The 18,312-nt window shown below is 42.4% G+C and overlaps 1 protein-coding gene across 1 annotated transcript in view; it reads right to left on the reverse strand.

Moving 5' to 3' along the window:
• The window catches only part of KIF20B (kinesin family member 20B), a 195,013-nt gene that overhangs the window by 28,887 nt on the left and 147,814 nt on the right, over nucleotides 1–18,312 (reverse strand). Inside the window, exons 23-30 of the mRNA XM_069753484.1 lie at nucleotides 16,951–17,011; nucleotides 16,429–16,554; nucleotides 15,049–15,182; nucleotides 14,283–14,438; nucleotides 8,365–8,547; nucleotides 7,472–7,597; nucleotides 6,110–6,199; nucleotides 5,564–5,773 (exon numbers count right to left, since the gene is read on the reverse strand). Of these exons, the coding sequence (XP_069609585.1) occupies nucleotides 5,564–5,773; nucleotides 6,110–6,199; nucleotides 7,472–7,597; nucleotides 8,365–8,547; nucleotides 14,283–14,438; nucleotides 15,049–15,182; nucleotides 16,429–16,554; nucleotides 16,951–17,011 (1,086 nt within the window). The remainder of the gene's footprint in view (nucleotides 1–5,563; nucleotides 5,774–6,109; nucleotides 6,200–7,471; nucleotides 7,598–8,364; nucleotides 8,548–14,282; nucleotides 14,439–15,048; nucleotides 15,183–16,428; nucleotides 16,555–16,950; nucleotides 17,012–18,312) is intronic.

Genomic DNA, 18,312 nt, shown 5'->3' on the forward strand with positions numbered 1-18,312 from the left:
CGCCTTCCTTAAGCTGGGATTCCAATTGTTCCAGCCAGACCATTAGGGATCTGGCTGTACAAGTCGCAGCCACTGCTGGCCTCAGGGATCCGGCTGCCATCTCCCACGTACCTTTAAGGAAGATCTCCGCCTTCCTGTCAAGAGGGTCTTTAAGGGACCCCATGTCCCTGTAATGCTGCTTTCTTAGATGCCTTTGCCACTGCAGCATCTAATTTAGGGGCCTTGTCCCAGGTGTCCACAGCCGCATCCTCAAAGGGATACCTGCGTTTTAAAGCTGGTGGCAAAGAACCTTTCTTCTCCGGTTTTTTCCATTCCCGGAGAATCAGGTCTTGAATCTTATCATTCACCGGGAAGGATCTGCGTTTCTTGTGTTCCAAGCCGCTGAACATTAGCTCCTGACGGGAAAGCTGAGTCTTAGGCTCTTCCAGGCCCATCGTATTTCTGACCGACTTAACTAGTTTATCCACCCGGTCCAGAGGCAGACAGAATCGGCCAGATTCATCTTCTGATGACGAGGAAGAGAGAATTGAGCCATAAGAACCTTCGTCCTTATCTTCCTCCGAAGAATCTGAGATCACCGAAGCCCTCTGTTTTGAACTTCCCGCCTGGGACAGAGACCGCAGGGATTCCTTAACTTCCATACGGATCATCTCCTTTAGACTAGCCGTAGAAGCAGATTCTTCCGCTACCTAGGGGAGGACAATAAGGGCCGGAAACGCTCCGTGAGCGATGCAGGACGCCGGGAATGCCCAGCAGTGCTCCGGACGGCGCTCCACTTCCGACGCCGCAACCACACCACCGCACCCCACCGCCGCCGCCCGACCCAGGGGGGGGGAAAGAACTCTTACCAACGCCGGCTTCTGGAGACAAGGAATCCTCCGGACCCTGCTCCCTGCTGCCAACGCCACTGACGTGCAATCCAGCCTGGACCACCGTGGCGTCTCCAGGACTCTCCGCACCGGTCGAGGTAGGAGACCCCCCCGCTACCAGATTCGACCGGCCGGCCTGGGCTCCTTACGAGATGAAATCTGTAGGATCCTGTCCCTCCAGGAACAGGAAACCAACTGATGCATAGGGAGAGGTACCGCCCTTTTGTATCTGTAGGTTTCCTGTTCCTGAAGGGCGGATCCCCTCTCTCGTAGTGCTGTCATGGGAATCCGAATAAAGTAGCCTTAATTTCTTGAAATAAAAACTGTTGCTTTTAACTTGAGAGGTTAAAATACATTTTTTAAAGTTGCTGGGACTATGGTGTTTTAATACAATAAAAATAGTCCTTCACCCCTGTTTACCAGAACAGAAACTTTGGAAGACTCATGAAGGACAATTGCCTTTCATTTTTTGTAGCGTAAGTTACCGAGTAATAACACTATTTTGTATTTAAATTTTATCGTTGAAAAATCAAACTGTGTTGAAATCTATTGAGAATAGTTTAATGTATAATATACATTCACTCCTTTTTGTGCCTGCCTGCAAAGAACAGTCTGCAGCCAGTTTTTGGCTTGTGAATGTAACGTAAGTTACCATGGAATGACCCACCTGTATATACTGCAATAGTTTAGTATATACAATACTACAAGAGGACAAATATGGCAGTAATGGAGGCCTTTAGTAAGCCCCAGGCAGACTTGACAACCCAACTGCTTTCCATGATCACATCACAGGAAGGTGGAGGTGGTCAGGGACCGATGGGAGATGGTAAAGTGGGCTCTGGTGTGGACTTACAGTTGTGTCTATTTGTGCCCATAGTTGTGCAGAACTGTGTCAGCTCTGTACAACTCCGCTCCTTATGAAAAGCACAGGAGCGGCCAAGTGTACGTGTTTCGCACCATTCACAACTGTCAACCACCTACAAACAGTTGATCTGCGGGGGTGACCAAAGTATAGATCATTAACATAGTAGTCCCTGAGAAGCCCTTTAAGTAAAAAGTGACTCTAACAACCCAATATCCCCTACGTCCACTGGAGCACCATCTTGGAATAATTCAGATGTGCGCATGCTCAACCTCCTCTATATTCATTCTCTAAGCGACAGCCAGAAATAGAGCGCTGCAAAGTTTGCATCTCTCCTCTCCATACAGGATGAGGCTCCAGAGTCCCGATCTCAAGATCGCTAGGGGTCCAAGCAAAAAAACCCTCCCACAATGGGGATAATCCTTTAAGTTACTTTTTTCCCCTTTTATAGAAACCTGACCTATTCTTTCTCATCAATTGCAATGATGAAAATATTTGAATCCAAAGAAATCTACATATTGCCATCTTACTTTTATTTTACTTATTTAGGAATGGTGTGTTCTTGATTTATATTTTAGTCCACCATCTTTTCTTCTGTGATTGATCATTGATCCTTTAATAAATAAATCCAACATAAATACAAAGCCCACTAATGGGTTGTACATGAATTATGATTTATAGGCAATGAATTCACCTATTTCATGAAGGAAATTCAATACCTGACAAATGCTCCCAGACCCCTCTGTCTCTTTACATCTAATTTTCCAGCAGCTTGAGAGCATTTTAGTCTTAAAAGAAAATCAATTAGAGAAACAGACAATTATTAGAGTCTCATCGTTTGGACTAATTGACAGCTTCTTCTCTAATGTTACACGTAAGAGTACACAAAACATTATATCTCAGATTGCTCTTGCATGAAGGTCTTGTTAAAATGAATAAGTCAAAAAATAGCAATTTTCTTCCTGAAAGTAGATTCAATCAGCAGATACATTTAAAGGTAAGGTATCACATAGATGTTTTTTACTGATTAAAACCAGAAACATTTCTAGTCTCATCTGTTTGTTTTCATGATTCTATTTCCTCTAAATGATTATAGAGTACATCGGCCCCCCCGAGGAAGCTGTAGGGAAACACGCGTAGAGGCGCATGCTTGCATATATGGACACTGACATGGGTGAGAATTGATGATTAAAATACAAGTTCCTTAACTACATATAATGATTTAGTGGTCACTGACTCTTAACATTTATGATACTTTGACTATTTCTTGTATGTAGCATCGGGGACTTTGCTACTCCGTATTATGTAACACTGCATTGCCACTTTATATGGTATTATTATTATTATTATTTATTGTTATAGCGCCATTTATTCCATGGCGCTTTACATGTGAGGAGGGGTATACATAATAAAAACAAGTACAATAATCTTAAAAAATACAAGTCATAACTGGTACAGGAGAAATGAGGACCCTGCCCGCGAAGGCTCACAATCTACAAGGGATGGGTGAGAATACAGTAGCTGAGGGTAGAGCTGGTCATGCAGCGGTTTGGTCAAATATGGTAAAATATATAGCTGCAGGTGATAGATCACATGGGAGCACAAATATCACAGGGCGTACATAGCAGGTAGGCACAGGGATCACAGGGGGGCACATAGATCACGGGGGGGCAGAAAGCTGGGAGCCACAGATCACAGGGGTGCATATAGCTGGTGGGCACAGATAAAAGGGGGGCATATAGCTGGTGGGCACAGATAATAGGGGGGCATATAGCTGGGGGGCAGAGAGATCACAGGAGGAACAGATCACAGGGGGGCACATAGCTGGGAGCACAGAAATCACAGGGGGCACATGGATCACAGCGGGACATATAGCTATGGGGCACAGAGATTACAGGGGGATACAAAGCTGGGGCCGCAGAGATCACATGGGGGCACATAGCTGGGAGGCAGAGATCACAGGGGGGGAGGGGGTGAGCACAAACATCACAGGGGGGCACATAGATCACAGAGGGGCACATAGCTGGAGGGGACAGAGATCACATGGGAGCACAAATATCACAGGGTGTACATAGCAGGTAGGCACAGGGATCACACAGATCACAGGGGGGTAGAAAGCTGGGAGCCACAGAGATCACAGGGGTGCATATAGTTGGGGGCACAGAGATCACAGGGGGGCTTATAGCTGGTGGGCACAGAAAACAGGGGGGCATATAGCTGGTGGGGCAAAGAGATCACAGGAGGCACATAGCTGAGGGGCACAAATCTCCAGCAGACAGGCACAGAGCTGCCAGCACAGACATCGCTCTGGACTCTCTGGCAGCAGCTCCTCTTCCAGGCCACAAGGATGGGAGAGCATTGAGCGCTAACCCTGCCTACCCTGGCGCTAGCCCTGCCCACCCCAATGACATTTATGTGCAGGCAGCTTTCTGTAATGAACAAGATTGCCTTGTGCAGGCGTGTACTACGGAGGACAGAGAATGAACTTCAATCCAATATTGCAGCCAGCATGCAGCCAGCGGGTAGGGAAAGGGTGAATCAAACACCCAAAAACCCCGCCCCTATGGCTGAAAATTGTTCCCTCCAAATTCAGGTGACAGAGTCCCTTTAAAGGGCCGGCAGGATACGGCTGCCGCCCGAGCATTGCGGACTCTGGGGACCTGTCCGTGGGCCGCATGAAAAGTCACCACGGGCTGAAGCTTTCCCATCCCTGCATTAAAGGCATCCAATGAACTTGTAAAACTTAGCTGCCATCATGACCAGGGTAATTAACCCCTTAGTGACCGAGCCAAATTTTTGAAATCTGACTAGTGTCACTTTATGTGGTAATAACTCTGCAACGCTTCAACAAATCCCAGTGATTTTGAGATTGTTTTTTCGTGACACATTATACTTTATGATAATGGTAAATTTTGTTCAACATTTTTTGTGTTTATTTATAAAAAATATCAAAAATTTTAGAAAAATGTTAAAAAATTAGCAATTTTCTAAATTTGAATGATTATCCCTTTAATCCAGATAGTCATACAACAGCAAACCATTAATAAATAACATTTCCCACATGTCTGCTTTACATCAGCACCATTTGTAAAATGTTATTTTATTTTGTTAGCATTTTAGGAGGTTTAAAAATGTAGCAACAATTTTTCATTTTTTCAAAGAAATTTACAAAATTTATTTTTTTAGGGACTTATCCATGTTTGAAGTGACTTTAGGGGTCCCATATATTGGGAAACCCACAAACGTGATACCATTTTAAAAACAGCACCCCTAAACATATTGAAAACTGCTGTCAGGTAGTTTATTAACCCTTCAGGTGCTTTACAGGAATTAATGCAAAGTGGTATGACAGAAATGAAAATGTGTATTTTTACCACCTAAATGTTGCTAACTTCTAAACAGATTACTACAGCCGTCAGACTCTAAGGCCTCTATTTGGTCATGAATTGCCATGGCAAACATCAGGACAACAAAATCATGATCTGAGGGCACCAATTGTGACAAAGAAGAAGCCCCCACACTCTGTTAACCATTTATAATGATGTAGTCACTATTGACAGCAGCATCTAAGGGGTTAAACAGATTTAGATGGTGCAAACACTGATCGTGGCTGGTACAGCAAGTTGTCAGCTATAGTGGACAGCCGACAGATGCTGGATTGTCATCTGTATGGGGAGGATATTCTCTTATATCTCAGGTCAGTTAAAAGACGTATTGGCGGTCATTAAGGGGTTAAAGCCAATATATTTCTGTATACACCAATGTCATCATGGCCTGAATAAGAAAGAACCAGGTTTACAAAATTCATCCACAAAATTATTTCTTTTATTACCTGCTCCATATCTATGCTCTTCCTCTTTCTTGGAGGCCTTGATATTTTCACAGTAACAGGAGAGTCATCACCATGATGTTTTATTTCCATTTTATTAGGCTTCACTGGGCTAAAACGGATTTCCATCTGAGGTTTTGGAAATCTGCTGGTTTTTCCGTTCTCTGTAGAAATCATAGAGGAGTCTAACACTACATCCGATCCATCCTGTGACTATTTATTAAAAAAATAAAATAAAGAAAAAATAAAAGATATTATCATTATTCTTTTAAACATTGGACATAAAATGTCTGCTAGACTGATCATTCCCTGCGGAAAATTGATTAAAGAGTGGTCCCAGAATCAGAAATTAGCAGCAAACAGCCCTGAGTGACCTAACATTATCAGCCCGGAAGCTGCCACAAAGCAAAGAGGACGCAATATGCATCGGTAGTACTCATACTAGTCAGTATACTCAGAATTTTTGGGGGGAAGTTTTTTTTTAAAGAACGAAAATTTTCTGCATGTCTGACGGTTGCATCTCTTGTCGGTACATGCTTCCTAACTCACCTGGGTGTCAGATGCAGAATCGGCAGTACTGGAGATGGAAGATTTCTTTTCTTGGCAATGTATTGCAGATTGATCGTGTGACTTCATCACCTGCACCACCAAAAGAACAGTATTACCACCTCCAAGCAGCAAAAATGTGCACTGAAATGGTCAATAGAGCCTAATACACAGACTGTAAACGCAAGATCACGACATCATAGGTAATGCTTCTGTAAACGAGGATACACATATGTAGTAATGCACCCTAATTAGATTTACAGCAGTAGGAATGACTTTACTAATGGAAACCATTCACATCTTAGTAGTTCAGTACAATGTATGTCCTATCTAGTTTCCCCCGGAGATGATTGCTGATAAGTGCGGGTGAAAGACATTTGACCCCCCCCATAGACCTTATACTGAAGACAGGTTGTCAATATAAAAATACTAGAAAACCCCTTAAACTGTATGCTTGTACAGGAAATCTTGCCTCCATTGCCAGAAAAATGACGTTCCAAATATTATAACCATGAATCAAATATATACAACATTTTCTATGTATTTAAAGGGAATGAGTCAGCGGGTTTTTGCCACCTCAACTTACAGCAACATAATGTAGGCAAAGAGATGCTGAATGCAACAATGTATCACTCAGTTTACTGGGTGTAGCTGCTCCGACGCAATAAGGCTACGTTCACACGAGCGTTATGCTAGTGTGCGTCGGGTTAGCGTCGGGCGACGCATGCGTCATGCGCCCCTATACTTAACATGGGGGAAGCATGCGTTTTTGTTTGTTGCGTTGTGCGACGCATGCGTCTTTTTTGGCGCTAGCGTCGGACCAAGAAAACGCAACAAGTTGCATTTTTCTTGCATCCGATTTTCGGCAAAAAACGACGCATGCGTCGCAAAACGCAGCGTTTTTGCGTGCGTTTTGCTGCGTTTTTGCGTGCGTTGTGTCGCCGACGCAGCGGCGCACAACGCTAGTGTGAACGTAGCCTAAGAGCTTTTAGATATAGCATGAAGGAGAGCAGAGAAAGCACACCACAGCAACCCCGCCCACACAAAGTTCATAGACAGCGAGCTGCTTATCACAGAAGAAGGGGGTGTTGCCAGACAATGTAGTCTGGCAATGTTAATCTTTAAAGATAAATCTTTCACAGTTAGTAAACAGCACACACTTGACAAGTGACACATCCCTGAATTCTGCGTTTCAGTCTCTCCTGCTCCTGTTTTCTGATTACATAGCAAAAAACCTGCTGACAGATTCCCTTTAACAGTGGATCAGGAATGGATGTTCATTTTAAGACAAACACCAGTTGCATTTTTTAGAAGATCCATCAGCAAAATCCAACCTAGTCATAGACTACCAATGCTTGGAGCTACCTTCTCGACTGCAGTCGTGGCTGAAGGTTGGGAAAGTTCCAGCTTGGCTAGTTTCTCCTGATACTCCTTGATGGTGGCTTCACTTGCGACCAGCTGCCTCTTCAATTCTTCCACAGCAGAAGATTCCTAAGTTATTATAACAGTCAACTTTAAATTAAACCAATGTATGAAATACATAACCTTATAAGTAGGGAAAGGGAACCTGCTGGTAGTTGGGGCCACTATATACCTCCACTTTGATACATCGCTGGGGTCTAGGTTTCACTAGCATTAGGTAGTGAAAGGACTTTTGTATGACCAGAAAGAAGAGCCCGGACCAGAGATCGAGCCCGGACCAGAGATCGAGCCCGGACCATAGGTGCTTATTGCTGGGGAGCCCCCATATATTACAAGAACAGGGGTTCCGATTACAGGGAGCACAGGTCGGGCAGGTGCACTGACGCTCTATTCGAAGTCTATGATACTGACAGAGATATCAGAGTGCGGTGTTCACATTTTACCACAAGTTTCATAGACTTTGAATGAAGCGGTACAAGCTCAATCTCTGCTTCATGTAAACAGGAGACACAAAATTTCCATTATCGTGAGTGGTGAAAAAATTAAAAAACAATGGAAGCATTGAGTTTTTTCATCCTTTCACTTCACCTGGATTTTCCAGCTTTTTCATTGCATTATATGATATGATGAATTTAGTGCATGGTGTCATTCAAAATTACAACTTGTCCCACAAAAAACAAATTCTTATTTGGCCACTTTGATGGAAATTAAAAAGTTATGGCTCTTGTATGGAGGGGATGAACAAACTAAAAGCGCAAAAAATAAGTTCTGAAGAAGTTAATAAAGAAAGGAAATGATAGCACATCACAGAGAATTATAGCGTATGGTGCACATACTGGAGGGGTAAGAATGTCTCCTCTATTAGAATTTTTAAGGATTTCAATTTCTTTCTCTTTTTCTGCGTTGCTTGAGAGTAGGTTTTTCAGTTGCACTTCCAGTGCGGAGAGGAGACTGTCCCGCTCTTCTCGCCACTTCTGCAGCGTATTATCTTTCTCAGCCAGCTGAGCAGAGAGCTGCTCCTACAGGAGAGAGAAGATGTGAGGAAAAGTATGGAAGCATGCTCAATGAAATATCTTCATTCCTAGAAAAGGAAAAGCTTTACCTAGGCACATGACAAACTCAATGACTTCATATAACAGCATGTCTAGTTATGCTATACGTTCATACATCAGCATGTCTAGTTATGCTATACGTTCATACATCAGCATGTCTAGTTATGCTATACGTCCATATATCAGCATGTCTAGTTATGCTATACGTTCATATATCAGCATGTCTAGTTATGCTATACGTTCATATATTATAAAACCAAAAACACATGGTCCACCTGCATAGCGAACAAGTCTGTAGGAACCTGTTCACACTACCAAAGAACTTGAAAACACAAAAGCGCACAGAGAGGTCAAAAAATACTCTGTTGTAAAAAAAGTCACAGTAAATAAGCAAGTGCTAGTCAAAAAATGAAAAAATACAGGGTATTTACTTAATACATTTTTTTGCAAAAAAAGTATGTTAAGCTGCTCCACCAATCGCCAAGGTATACCCATAATAGAGCAGTCCTGTCTAATGTATATAATCCCTATCTGATGTATTAAAAACCTGATCATCTGTATAGTACCTGTATGAACAGGGCTCAGAGAGAAAATATCCACGTTGAACATGCAAGATGGAACAGCTACAATGCAAATAACAGTGGTGAACTCCCCAGTCTTGTAGAAACAAGAGAACAATTATAAAACCAAAAACACATGGGCCACCTGCATAGCGAACAAGTCTGTAGGAACCTGTTCACACCACCAAAGAACTTGAAAACACAAAAGCGCACAGAGAGGTCAAAAAATACGCCAGAGCCGCAGTGTGAAGACAAGAAGAGGACGTCATCTGATGAAGATAGGAGGTGTCGGACCGGACCAGCAGCGGGACCGCCCCTGGGTGAGTATAATCTAACCTCTTTTTCTCATCTTTTAGGATACGTCGGGGGCTTATCCTACATTACAGAATGCTGTAGATAAGCCCCTGATGCTGGTGGGCTTACCTCACCCTCGATTTTGGGGTGACAGATTCCCTTTAACCCCTTAATCCCATATGACTTACTATCCCGTCGAGGTGGGGTGGGCCTTAATTCCCACCGACTGGATAGTACGTGATATGCGATCGGCCGCGCTCACGGGGGGAGCTGACATCCGGCACTATGTGCCAGGAGCGGTCACGGACCGCTCCCGGCACATTAACCCCCGGCACACCGCGATCAAACATGATCGCGGTGTGCCGGCGGTACAGGAAAGCATCGCGCAGGGAGGGGGCTCCCTGCGTGCTTCCCTGAGACGATCGGTACAAGGTGATGTGCTCACCTTGTACCGAGTGTCTTCTCCCTGCAGTCCCTGGATCCGGGTCCTGCAGGGAGTACTTCCGGGTCAGGAGCAGGCTGCAGCTGCAGCTCTGTAAGCCTGCAGCGATGAGTGAGATCGCCGATCTCACAGAGTGCTATGCAAACTGTGAGATCGGCGATCTGTGATGTCCCCCCCGGGACAAAGTAAAAAAAAAAAAATTTCCACATGTGTAAAAAAAAAAATAATTACTAAATAAATAACAAAAATATTATTCCCATTTCTTTATCTAAAAAAAAAATAAAAAAAAATAAAATAAAAGTACACATTTAGTATCGCCGCGTCTGTAACGACCCATCCTATAAAACTGTCCCACTAGTTAACCCCGTCAGTGAACACCGTAAGAAAAAAAAAAACGAGCCAAAAAACAACGCTTTATTATCATACCGCCGAACAAAAAGTGGAATAACACGCGATCAAAAAGACGGATGTAAATAACCATGGTATCGCTGAAAACGTCATCTTGTCCCGCAAAAAACGAGCCGCCACAAAGCATAATAAGCAAAAAAATAAAAAAGTTATAGTCCTGAGAATAAAGCGATGCCAAAATAATTATTTTTTCTATAAAATAGCTATTATCGTATAAAAGCGCCAAAACATAAAAAAATGATATAAATGAGGTGTCGCTGTAATCGTACTGACCCGACGAATAAAACTGCTTTATAAATTTTACCAAACGCGGAACGGTATAAACTCCTCCCCCAAAAGAAATTCATGAATAGCTGGTTTTTGGTCATTCTGCCTCACAAAAATCGGAATAAAAAGTGATCAAAAACTGTCACGTGTCCAAAAATATTACCAATAAAAACGTCAACTCGTCCCGCAAAAAACAAGACCTCAGATGACTCTGTGGACCAAAATATGGAAAAATTATAGGTCTCAGAATGTGGAGACGCAAAAACTTTTTTGCTATAAAAAAAGCGTCTTTTAGTGTGTGACAGCTGCCAACCATAAAAATCCGATATAAAAAACGCTATAAAAGTAAATCAAACCCCCCTTCATCACCCCCTTAGTTAGGGAAAAATAAAATTAAAAAAATGTATTTATTTCCATTTTCCCCATCAGGGCTAAGGCTAGGGCTAGGGTTGGGGCTAGGGTTGGGGTTGGGGTTAGGGTTCGGAGCTAATGTTAGGGTTAGGGTTGGGGCTAAAGTTAGGGTTTGGATTATATTTACGGTTGGGATTAGAGTTAAGGGTGTGTCAGGGTTAGGGGTGTGGTTAGGGTTACTGTTGGGATTAGGGTTAGGGGCGTTGTTGGATTAGGGTTTCAGGTAGAATTGGGGAGTTTCCACTGTTTAGGCACATCAGGGGCTCTCCAAACGCGACATGGCGTCCGATCTCAATTCCAGCCAATTCTGCGTTGAAAAAGTAAAACAGTGCTCCTTCCCTTCCGAGCTCTCCGGTGCGCCCAAACAGGGGTTTACCCCAACATATGGGGTATCAGGGTACTCAGGACAAATTGGACAACAACTTTTGGGGTCCAAGTTCTCTTGTTATCCTTGCGAAAATAAAAATGTGGGGGGCTAAAAATCATTTTTGTGGGAAAAATAAGATTTTTTTATTTTCGCGGCTCTGCGTTGTAAACTGCAGTGAAACACTTGGGGGTTCAAAGCTCTCACAACACATCTAGATAAGTTTCTTGGGGGGTCTAGTTTCCAATATGGGGTCACTTGTGGGGGGTTTCTACTGTTTGGATACATCAGGGGCTCTGCAAATGCAACGTGACGCCTGCAGACCAATCCATCTAAGTCTGTATTCCAAATGGCGCTCCTTCCCTTCCGAGCTCTGCCATGCACCCAAACAGTGCTTCCCCCCCCCAACTTTTGGAGTCCAATTTATCCTGTTACCCTTGTGAAAATACAAAACCAGGGGCTGAAAAATCATTTTTGTGAAAGAAAAAAAAGACTCTGCGTTATAAACTGTAGTGAAACACTTGGGGGATCAAAGCTCTCAAAACACATCAAGATAAGTTCCTTAGGGGGTCTACTTTCCAAAATGGTGTCACTTGTGGGTGGTTTCAATGTTTAGGCACATCAAGGGCTCTCCAAACGCAACATGGCGTCCCATCTCAATTCCAGTCAATTTTGTATTGAAAAGTCAAATGGCGCTCCTTCCCTTCCGAGCTCTGCCATGCGCCCAAACAATGGTTTACACCCACATATGGGGTATCAGCGTACTCATGACTAATTGCACAACAACTTTTGTGGTCTAATTTCTTCTCTTACCCTTGGGAAAATAAAAAATTGGGGGCAAAAAGATCATTTTTGTGAAAAAAATATGATTTTTTATTTTTACGGCTCTGCATTATAAACTTCTATGAAGCACTTGGTGGGTCAAAGTGCTCACCACACATCTAGATAAGTTCCTTAAAGGGTCTACTTTCCAAAATGGTGTCACTTGTGGGGGGGTTTCAATGTTTAGGCCCATCAGGGGCTCTCCAAACGCAACATGGCGTCCCATCTCAATTCCAGTCAATTTTGCATTGAAAAGTCAAATGGCGCTCCTTTCCTTCCGAGCTCTGCCATGCGCCCAAACAGTGGTTTATCCCCACATATGGGGTATCAACGTACTCAGGACAAATTGTACAACAACTTTCGGGGTCCATTTTCTCCTGTTACCCTTGGTAAAATAAAACAAATTGGAGCTGAAATAAATTGTGTGTGAAAAAAAGTTAAATGTTCATTTTTATTTAAACATTCCAAAAATTCCTGTGAAACACCTGAAGGGTTAATAAACTTCTTGAATGTGGTTTTGAGAACCTTGAGGGGTGCAGTTTTTAGAATGGTGTCACACTTGGGTATTTTCTATCATATAGACCCCTAAAAATGACTTCAAATGAGATGTGGTCCCTAAAATAAAATGGTGTTGTAAAAATGAGAAATTGCTGGTCAACTTTTAACCCTTATAACTCCCTAACAAAAAAACATTTTGGTTCCAAAATTGTGCTGATGTAAAGTAGACATGTGGGAAATGTTACTTATTAAGTATTTTGCATGACATATCTCTGTGATTTAAGGGTATAAAAATTCAAAGTTGGAAAATTGCGAAATTTTCGCCAAATTTCCGTTTTTTTCTCAAACAAACGCAAGTTATATCGAATAAATTTTACCACTAACATGAAGTACAATACGTCACGAGAAAACAATGTCAGAATCGCCAAGATCCGTTGAAGCGTTCCAGAGTTATAATCTCATAAAGGGACAGTGGTCAGAATTGTAAAAATTGGCCCGGTCATTAACGTGCAAACCACCCTCGGGGCTTAAGGGGTTAAGCAGACCACCACATAAAGACCCCCACAGCTCGACTGAAAGCACAAGCATATCATTAACTGAAAACTACAAAATCAGATTAAACAACAACCACAAGACGGATTTCATGACCCCAGGTTTTATTTTAATCACTGTAACAGAGCCGACCTGACACTGTCTGTGGTTTATTGAGCAAAATCCTGATGACAGGTTCACTTTAATAAATAAAAATGTTAGTGGGAGGCTTCTTTATTGGAAGAAACTGCTGAGCGATTTGGGTGTATTTTCTACATTCAGTGCACCTTCAAAGAGAACCGAGATAAAGCTCAATGCTTAATACATGACTTGCATTAAAGAATAGATTTCTCAGAAAAGGCTAGTTTTCCAGCAGTAGTAACTTTTCTGACTCATTGACAGGCCGTGATTTACTTCGGAAGTGTCGGCTTCACACATGACTCAGAGAATCCTTGGGAATTATGAGCGGCAGAACTCACATTATCCCTTCAATTACACCTATTAGGCACAGTAATCGCCTTAAGGGTATGTGCACACGATGCAGATTTAGTGCAGAACTGCAGCAGATTTTTCTGCAGCAGAAACGCTGCAGAACTGCACTGTGATTACAGTACAATGTAAATCAACGTGAAAAAAAAAAAGCTGTGCACATGGTGCAGAAAAATCTGCGCAGAAACGCTGCAGATTTCAAAGAAGTGCATGTCACTTCTTTTGTGCAGTTCTACAGCGTTTCTGCACCCCTCCATAATAGAAATCTGCAGGTGCGTTTTTGATGCGTTTTTTGTGCAGATTTGTGCTAAAAAAAATGCATTAAAAAACGCATCAAAAACGCACCTGCAGATTCTGCCAGGAGATGCAGATTTAGTGCAGAACTGCAGCAGATTTTTCTGCAACAAATCTGCATCGTGTGCACACAGCCTAAAAGTCATTTATATTATACACAGCCAAATAAGCGTGCACAGGTAAGTCATGCAGTGCCCGAGAAACATTGGTCAGACATTTTGCTGAGATAATAAAAACAGCAATGTGGAATGTTTTCCAATATATTTAAAATTGTGCAAAGATAATGTACGGTCCGTATAGATGCAAGAATGCATGCACTCACCAGTTCTGCCTGCTGCTTTCCATAACGCTCTCTTTCATCTGCAAATTTTCTCATCTCCCGATTCCTTTGACTCTCAGACTCCTTAGCCTGAGCAATAAGAGTCTTTCTTTCGTCGAACCATTTCTTTTTGTCACTATTACATTTCTCTTCAAGTACCTATATAATTACGGAGAATATAAAGAATAATTACCAGTAGGTATTTACTGGAAAAAGAGGAGACAAATGAGATTTTTCGAATTTGATTTTTTTTCCCCACCACTTAAGTGAAAAAAGCAAAACAAACAAAGTATAGAAATTTGGTATTAACCTGCAGAATCATATTGCCACATCAGGTTTACAGCACTGTTGATGACGTATAAACAAAAGCCCCAAAAACGTAATTGCACATTGTTTTTATTTTTCTCTGCACATGGAATTTTTTTCCCCGTTTTCTAGTACATCGAATGATGAAATAAATGGCGCCAATCAAAACTACAACTGATCCTGCAACAAACAAGTTCCCATACGGCTTTATGAACCGAAAAATGAAACTTATGGGTTCTGGAGTAAAACAAAAAAAGGACAAAAAACCCAACAAAACACAAAAAGTGCAAAAACATAAAATTGTTCAATCGAGAATGGGTTGAAAATAAGTAGCAGAAGGGTTTCAAGGTAATTGACAATCACAAGAACCGTAAATGTATCAAGCTAGACGTGACCCTCAATCATTATAGACCCCCTCAGAATACCCATAGTGTGGTACTGACACCCCATCTATCAGATTTACCTGTAGTTGGTTCTGCAGCTTGATGACTTGAGTCTTGCTAGTTTCGGAGTTATTGTTTGCTTCTCTGCTCAGCTCAGGAACATTTTCTTTACCAGATATTTTTTCTCTATACTTTTGTTTCCACAGCTCCAGCTCTGTATAGAAGATGATTACAGAGGAGTACAAGCACAAATGTTAGGACATCTCAAAAAGAATGGCCACATAAATGCACTGCAGTATACGCCATCTCCCTGATTCAGGGAGCACAGAAGGACAGATGCAGAATCTGTATGAAATCTGGGAGGACAGGAATTGCTTACGCTTAAAGGGAACCGGACAGCAGATTTTCCCCATACGAGGTAACGAGGAGTCTCTGCTGATGTCATGCTGATTGACAAGCGTCTCCCAGCTGCCTATTGTCATTGACGGGAACCGGTTGTCAATCAGCATGACGTCGGAAGTGACGGTCGGTCGTCAGAGCAGAGGAGCAAAGATGTCATGTTGACACGAGGTCAAAGGAAACAGGAAAGTCGCTTCCTGAGCTCGAAAAGATCGCTACACGACCGAATAGGCAGGTTATGGGGCGAAGTACTTGCTCTCAATCTAAAGTCTAGGAGGAAACCTTTACATGGTCACTGTCGTTTCAACAGCAAACCTTGCATAAATTAATTGTACAAGCAAATATGAGAAACATTGTAATATATATTATCAGAAAGATTGACTTCTTTCTCCCCCTGCTTCCACAACTCACCATACAGTCTGAAAAATACAGCTCACACATGTCATGGCCAAAGCACCATGGAGAGCCAGCACACTGAGGCGTCAGGTTACATCACCAATTAAATGCTACTTAGACTGGAGGAGGAGGAAGGAGCAGAATGATACACAAGAAGAGAAGCGCACAGATCAGCAGATTGCTAGCTAGCAAATGATCTAGCTTCTCCCAGAACTGGATTCACAGCCACACAGCATGGAATACAGGTGGGTGCTGCAGAGAATTAGGAGCAGGATTCACTCTCTTTCTGGGTGCTGTGTATAGGAGACATTATAGAAACTAGTCCTCTCTCTAAATTAAAGAAACCTAAAAACTGGAGATGTAGCCTACATTTCTCACCAATTTTCCACTCTAAAGGATCCAAGCCTTATAATACCTAGACATGCTATTCCTAATACACAAGCGCTTACTCTGAAAATTTATCAAAGATGACTTTGTGAGCTTTAAGTGAATCAAACCTGCAGCTCACATCCTATCGAAATATTACCATATATTGGAAGATAACTTGGGCACACTACCCAAGAAGTGCAATGTCCAATGTGGCCTAACCGCCCCCTTCCCCTGCCCCCTTCCCCCCAAAAAAACAAAGACTGTTGAACGACTTGTTTTCCATACAATACACTTACCACCAGCTAATTTCTCAGCTTCTTCCGTTTTGGCTTCAAGTACTAGCTCTTGTTCTTCCTGCGTCTGTTCCTGCTCAATAAGTGTCAGTTTCATGTCTTCAATTAACTTTTCTTTTTCTTTAACATCTGAGACCAAAAGATACAACTTGTTTCAGCTGCCTTTTACCACCTGTAATCTTAAGTGCTACACTATATCACAGATTTACTGGAAAAAAAAATAGGGTAGCAATGTGATTTGTAGAGAAATATTCGGCAGATGTGCTGCAGAGTGGATTTGCAGGCAGGGGCATATACAGCATATTATAGTATCAGCAAACCAAATGAGATTTTCACCAATCTCATCCACATCAAAAAGTGTCTGAGTGCAAACGGACAAATGGTGGAGATTTCAAATCAGAGGATTTTTTATTGGGGGGGGGGAGGGAGGTAGATCTTCAGTGTGGATTTCACCCTTTGTATGGCATCTGCAGCAAATCACACACAGATTACTTAGAAGTATAGGTAATATATGACGTTCATTACCTTCACAAGCCTTTTGGTAAAGCTGTGTAGTGTTTTCAGTTTTCTCAATATCTCGCTGTTCCTATTAAAAATAAATAAAGCAATTCATGAGGATCTGCTGTTCAATAGAAACCCTTAGGGGAACATAAATCAAAGATTGATAAGTAAATACAAGCCATTCCATGTCAGAATCATTCCCAACTTGATATAATACTCTGCAAACAATTCAATTCTATTCTTTTGCTTTATATGAAAGCAGACGCGCAAGCTCTGTCGTTGCACCATAGGAACTTGTGGTTGCAGGTACTTCCATGAATGGGACACAAAAGCCAGCTAAACCGTAAATGCAAAGAATACCTAAAGAGGTATTCTCATTATTTTAAATTGCTTTGGTTAGACAGCATGAAAAAAGCAAGTTTGTAAATAACTTGCCCTTTCTATTTCCTGCTATTCTCCGGCTGTGTGAGCTTTTATCTCACATAGCGTACAGCTGGTTTCCAAGGAGATCATCCATTAGAACCAGGATAAATATGCTCAATAGTTACATTCTATGAAACGAGTTGACTCCCAACATCCCAGTCAGCTCTCTCCAGCCCATTGATTTCCATTCAGTAGTTAGCTGCTCACCTGCTTTAACTCCTGAGTGGTTATCCATCCTGTACAAAAAAACAACCCACAGCATTGACAGCTTCCAGAGCAGTTGTAATCACGGCTCTCACTTTCCTGAGCATAGTGGTTGCTCTAATGCACTATTATCTCTATGTATAAATATTTTAGCAGTGTAGACTCAGAATAAAACAGTGATAAACTGTTAATGTGTTGTAGCAGGACGATCTCCTTTCCAGAACTGTCACTCAAAGAGTAAACCCCCGCTACCTAGCCGCCCTCCAAGAAAAGCAAGAATTACGGTAAGCTAACTGCAGAGCTGTGAGCTACACAAGAGAAAGTGAGAATACCGTTTAATATACTTTGTGTAATTCAAATAATCTTTAAAGAGAAGCCATCATGATTTCTTCCCTTTCAGTAAGAGTTTTCAGAAGGCTCCTTATCAGGGGCAGGAATAAGGCATAAGGCCGTATAAATAAGAGCGGATCGGAACGCAGTGCGTGGACTAAGGGTAAGGTTCCACTTTCCGGATTGCCAGCGCTTTGGACGGAGCAGAAAACTCGCTCCGCCCAAAGCACCGCAGGTAAACGGACTTGCAGCATTCTAAAAAGATGCGCCGCATGTCCGGAAACGCAGTGCCGCCGGGTGCGTGTTTGCACGCATAGTGGAGACGGGATTTCATAAAATCCCCTCCACTATGCTGTAACATCTGGACGCTGCGGATTGAACGCTGCGGTTGTACACAGCATTCAATCCGCAGCTAATCCGGATGTAATC

The sequence above is a fragment of the Ranitomeya imitator genome, chromosome 2, assembly GCF_032444005.1.
Source record: "Ranitomeya imitator isolate aRanImi1 chromosome 2, aRanImi1.pri, whole genome shotgun sequence".
Taxonomy (NCBI): Eukaryota; Metazoa; Chordata; class Amphibia; order Anura; family Dendrobatidae; genus Ranitomeya; species Ranitomeya imitator.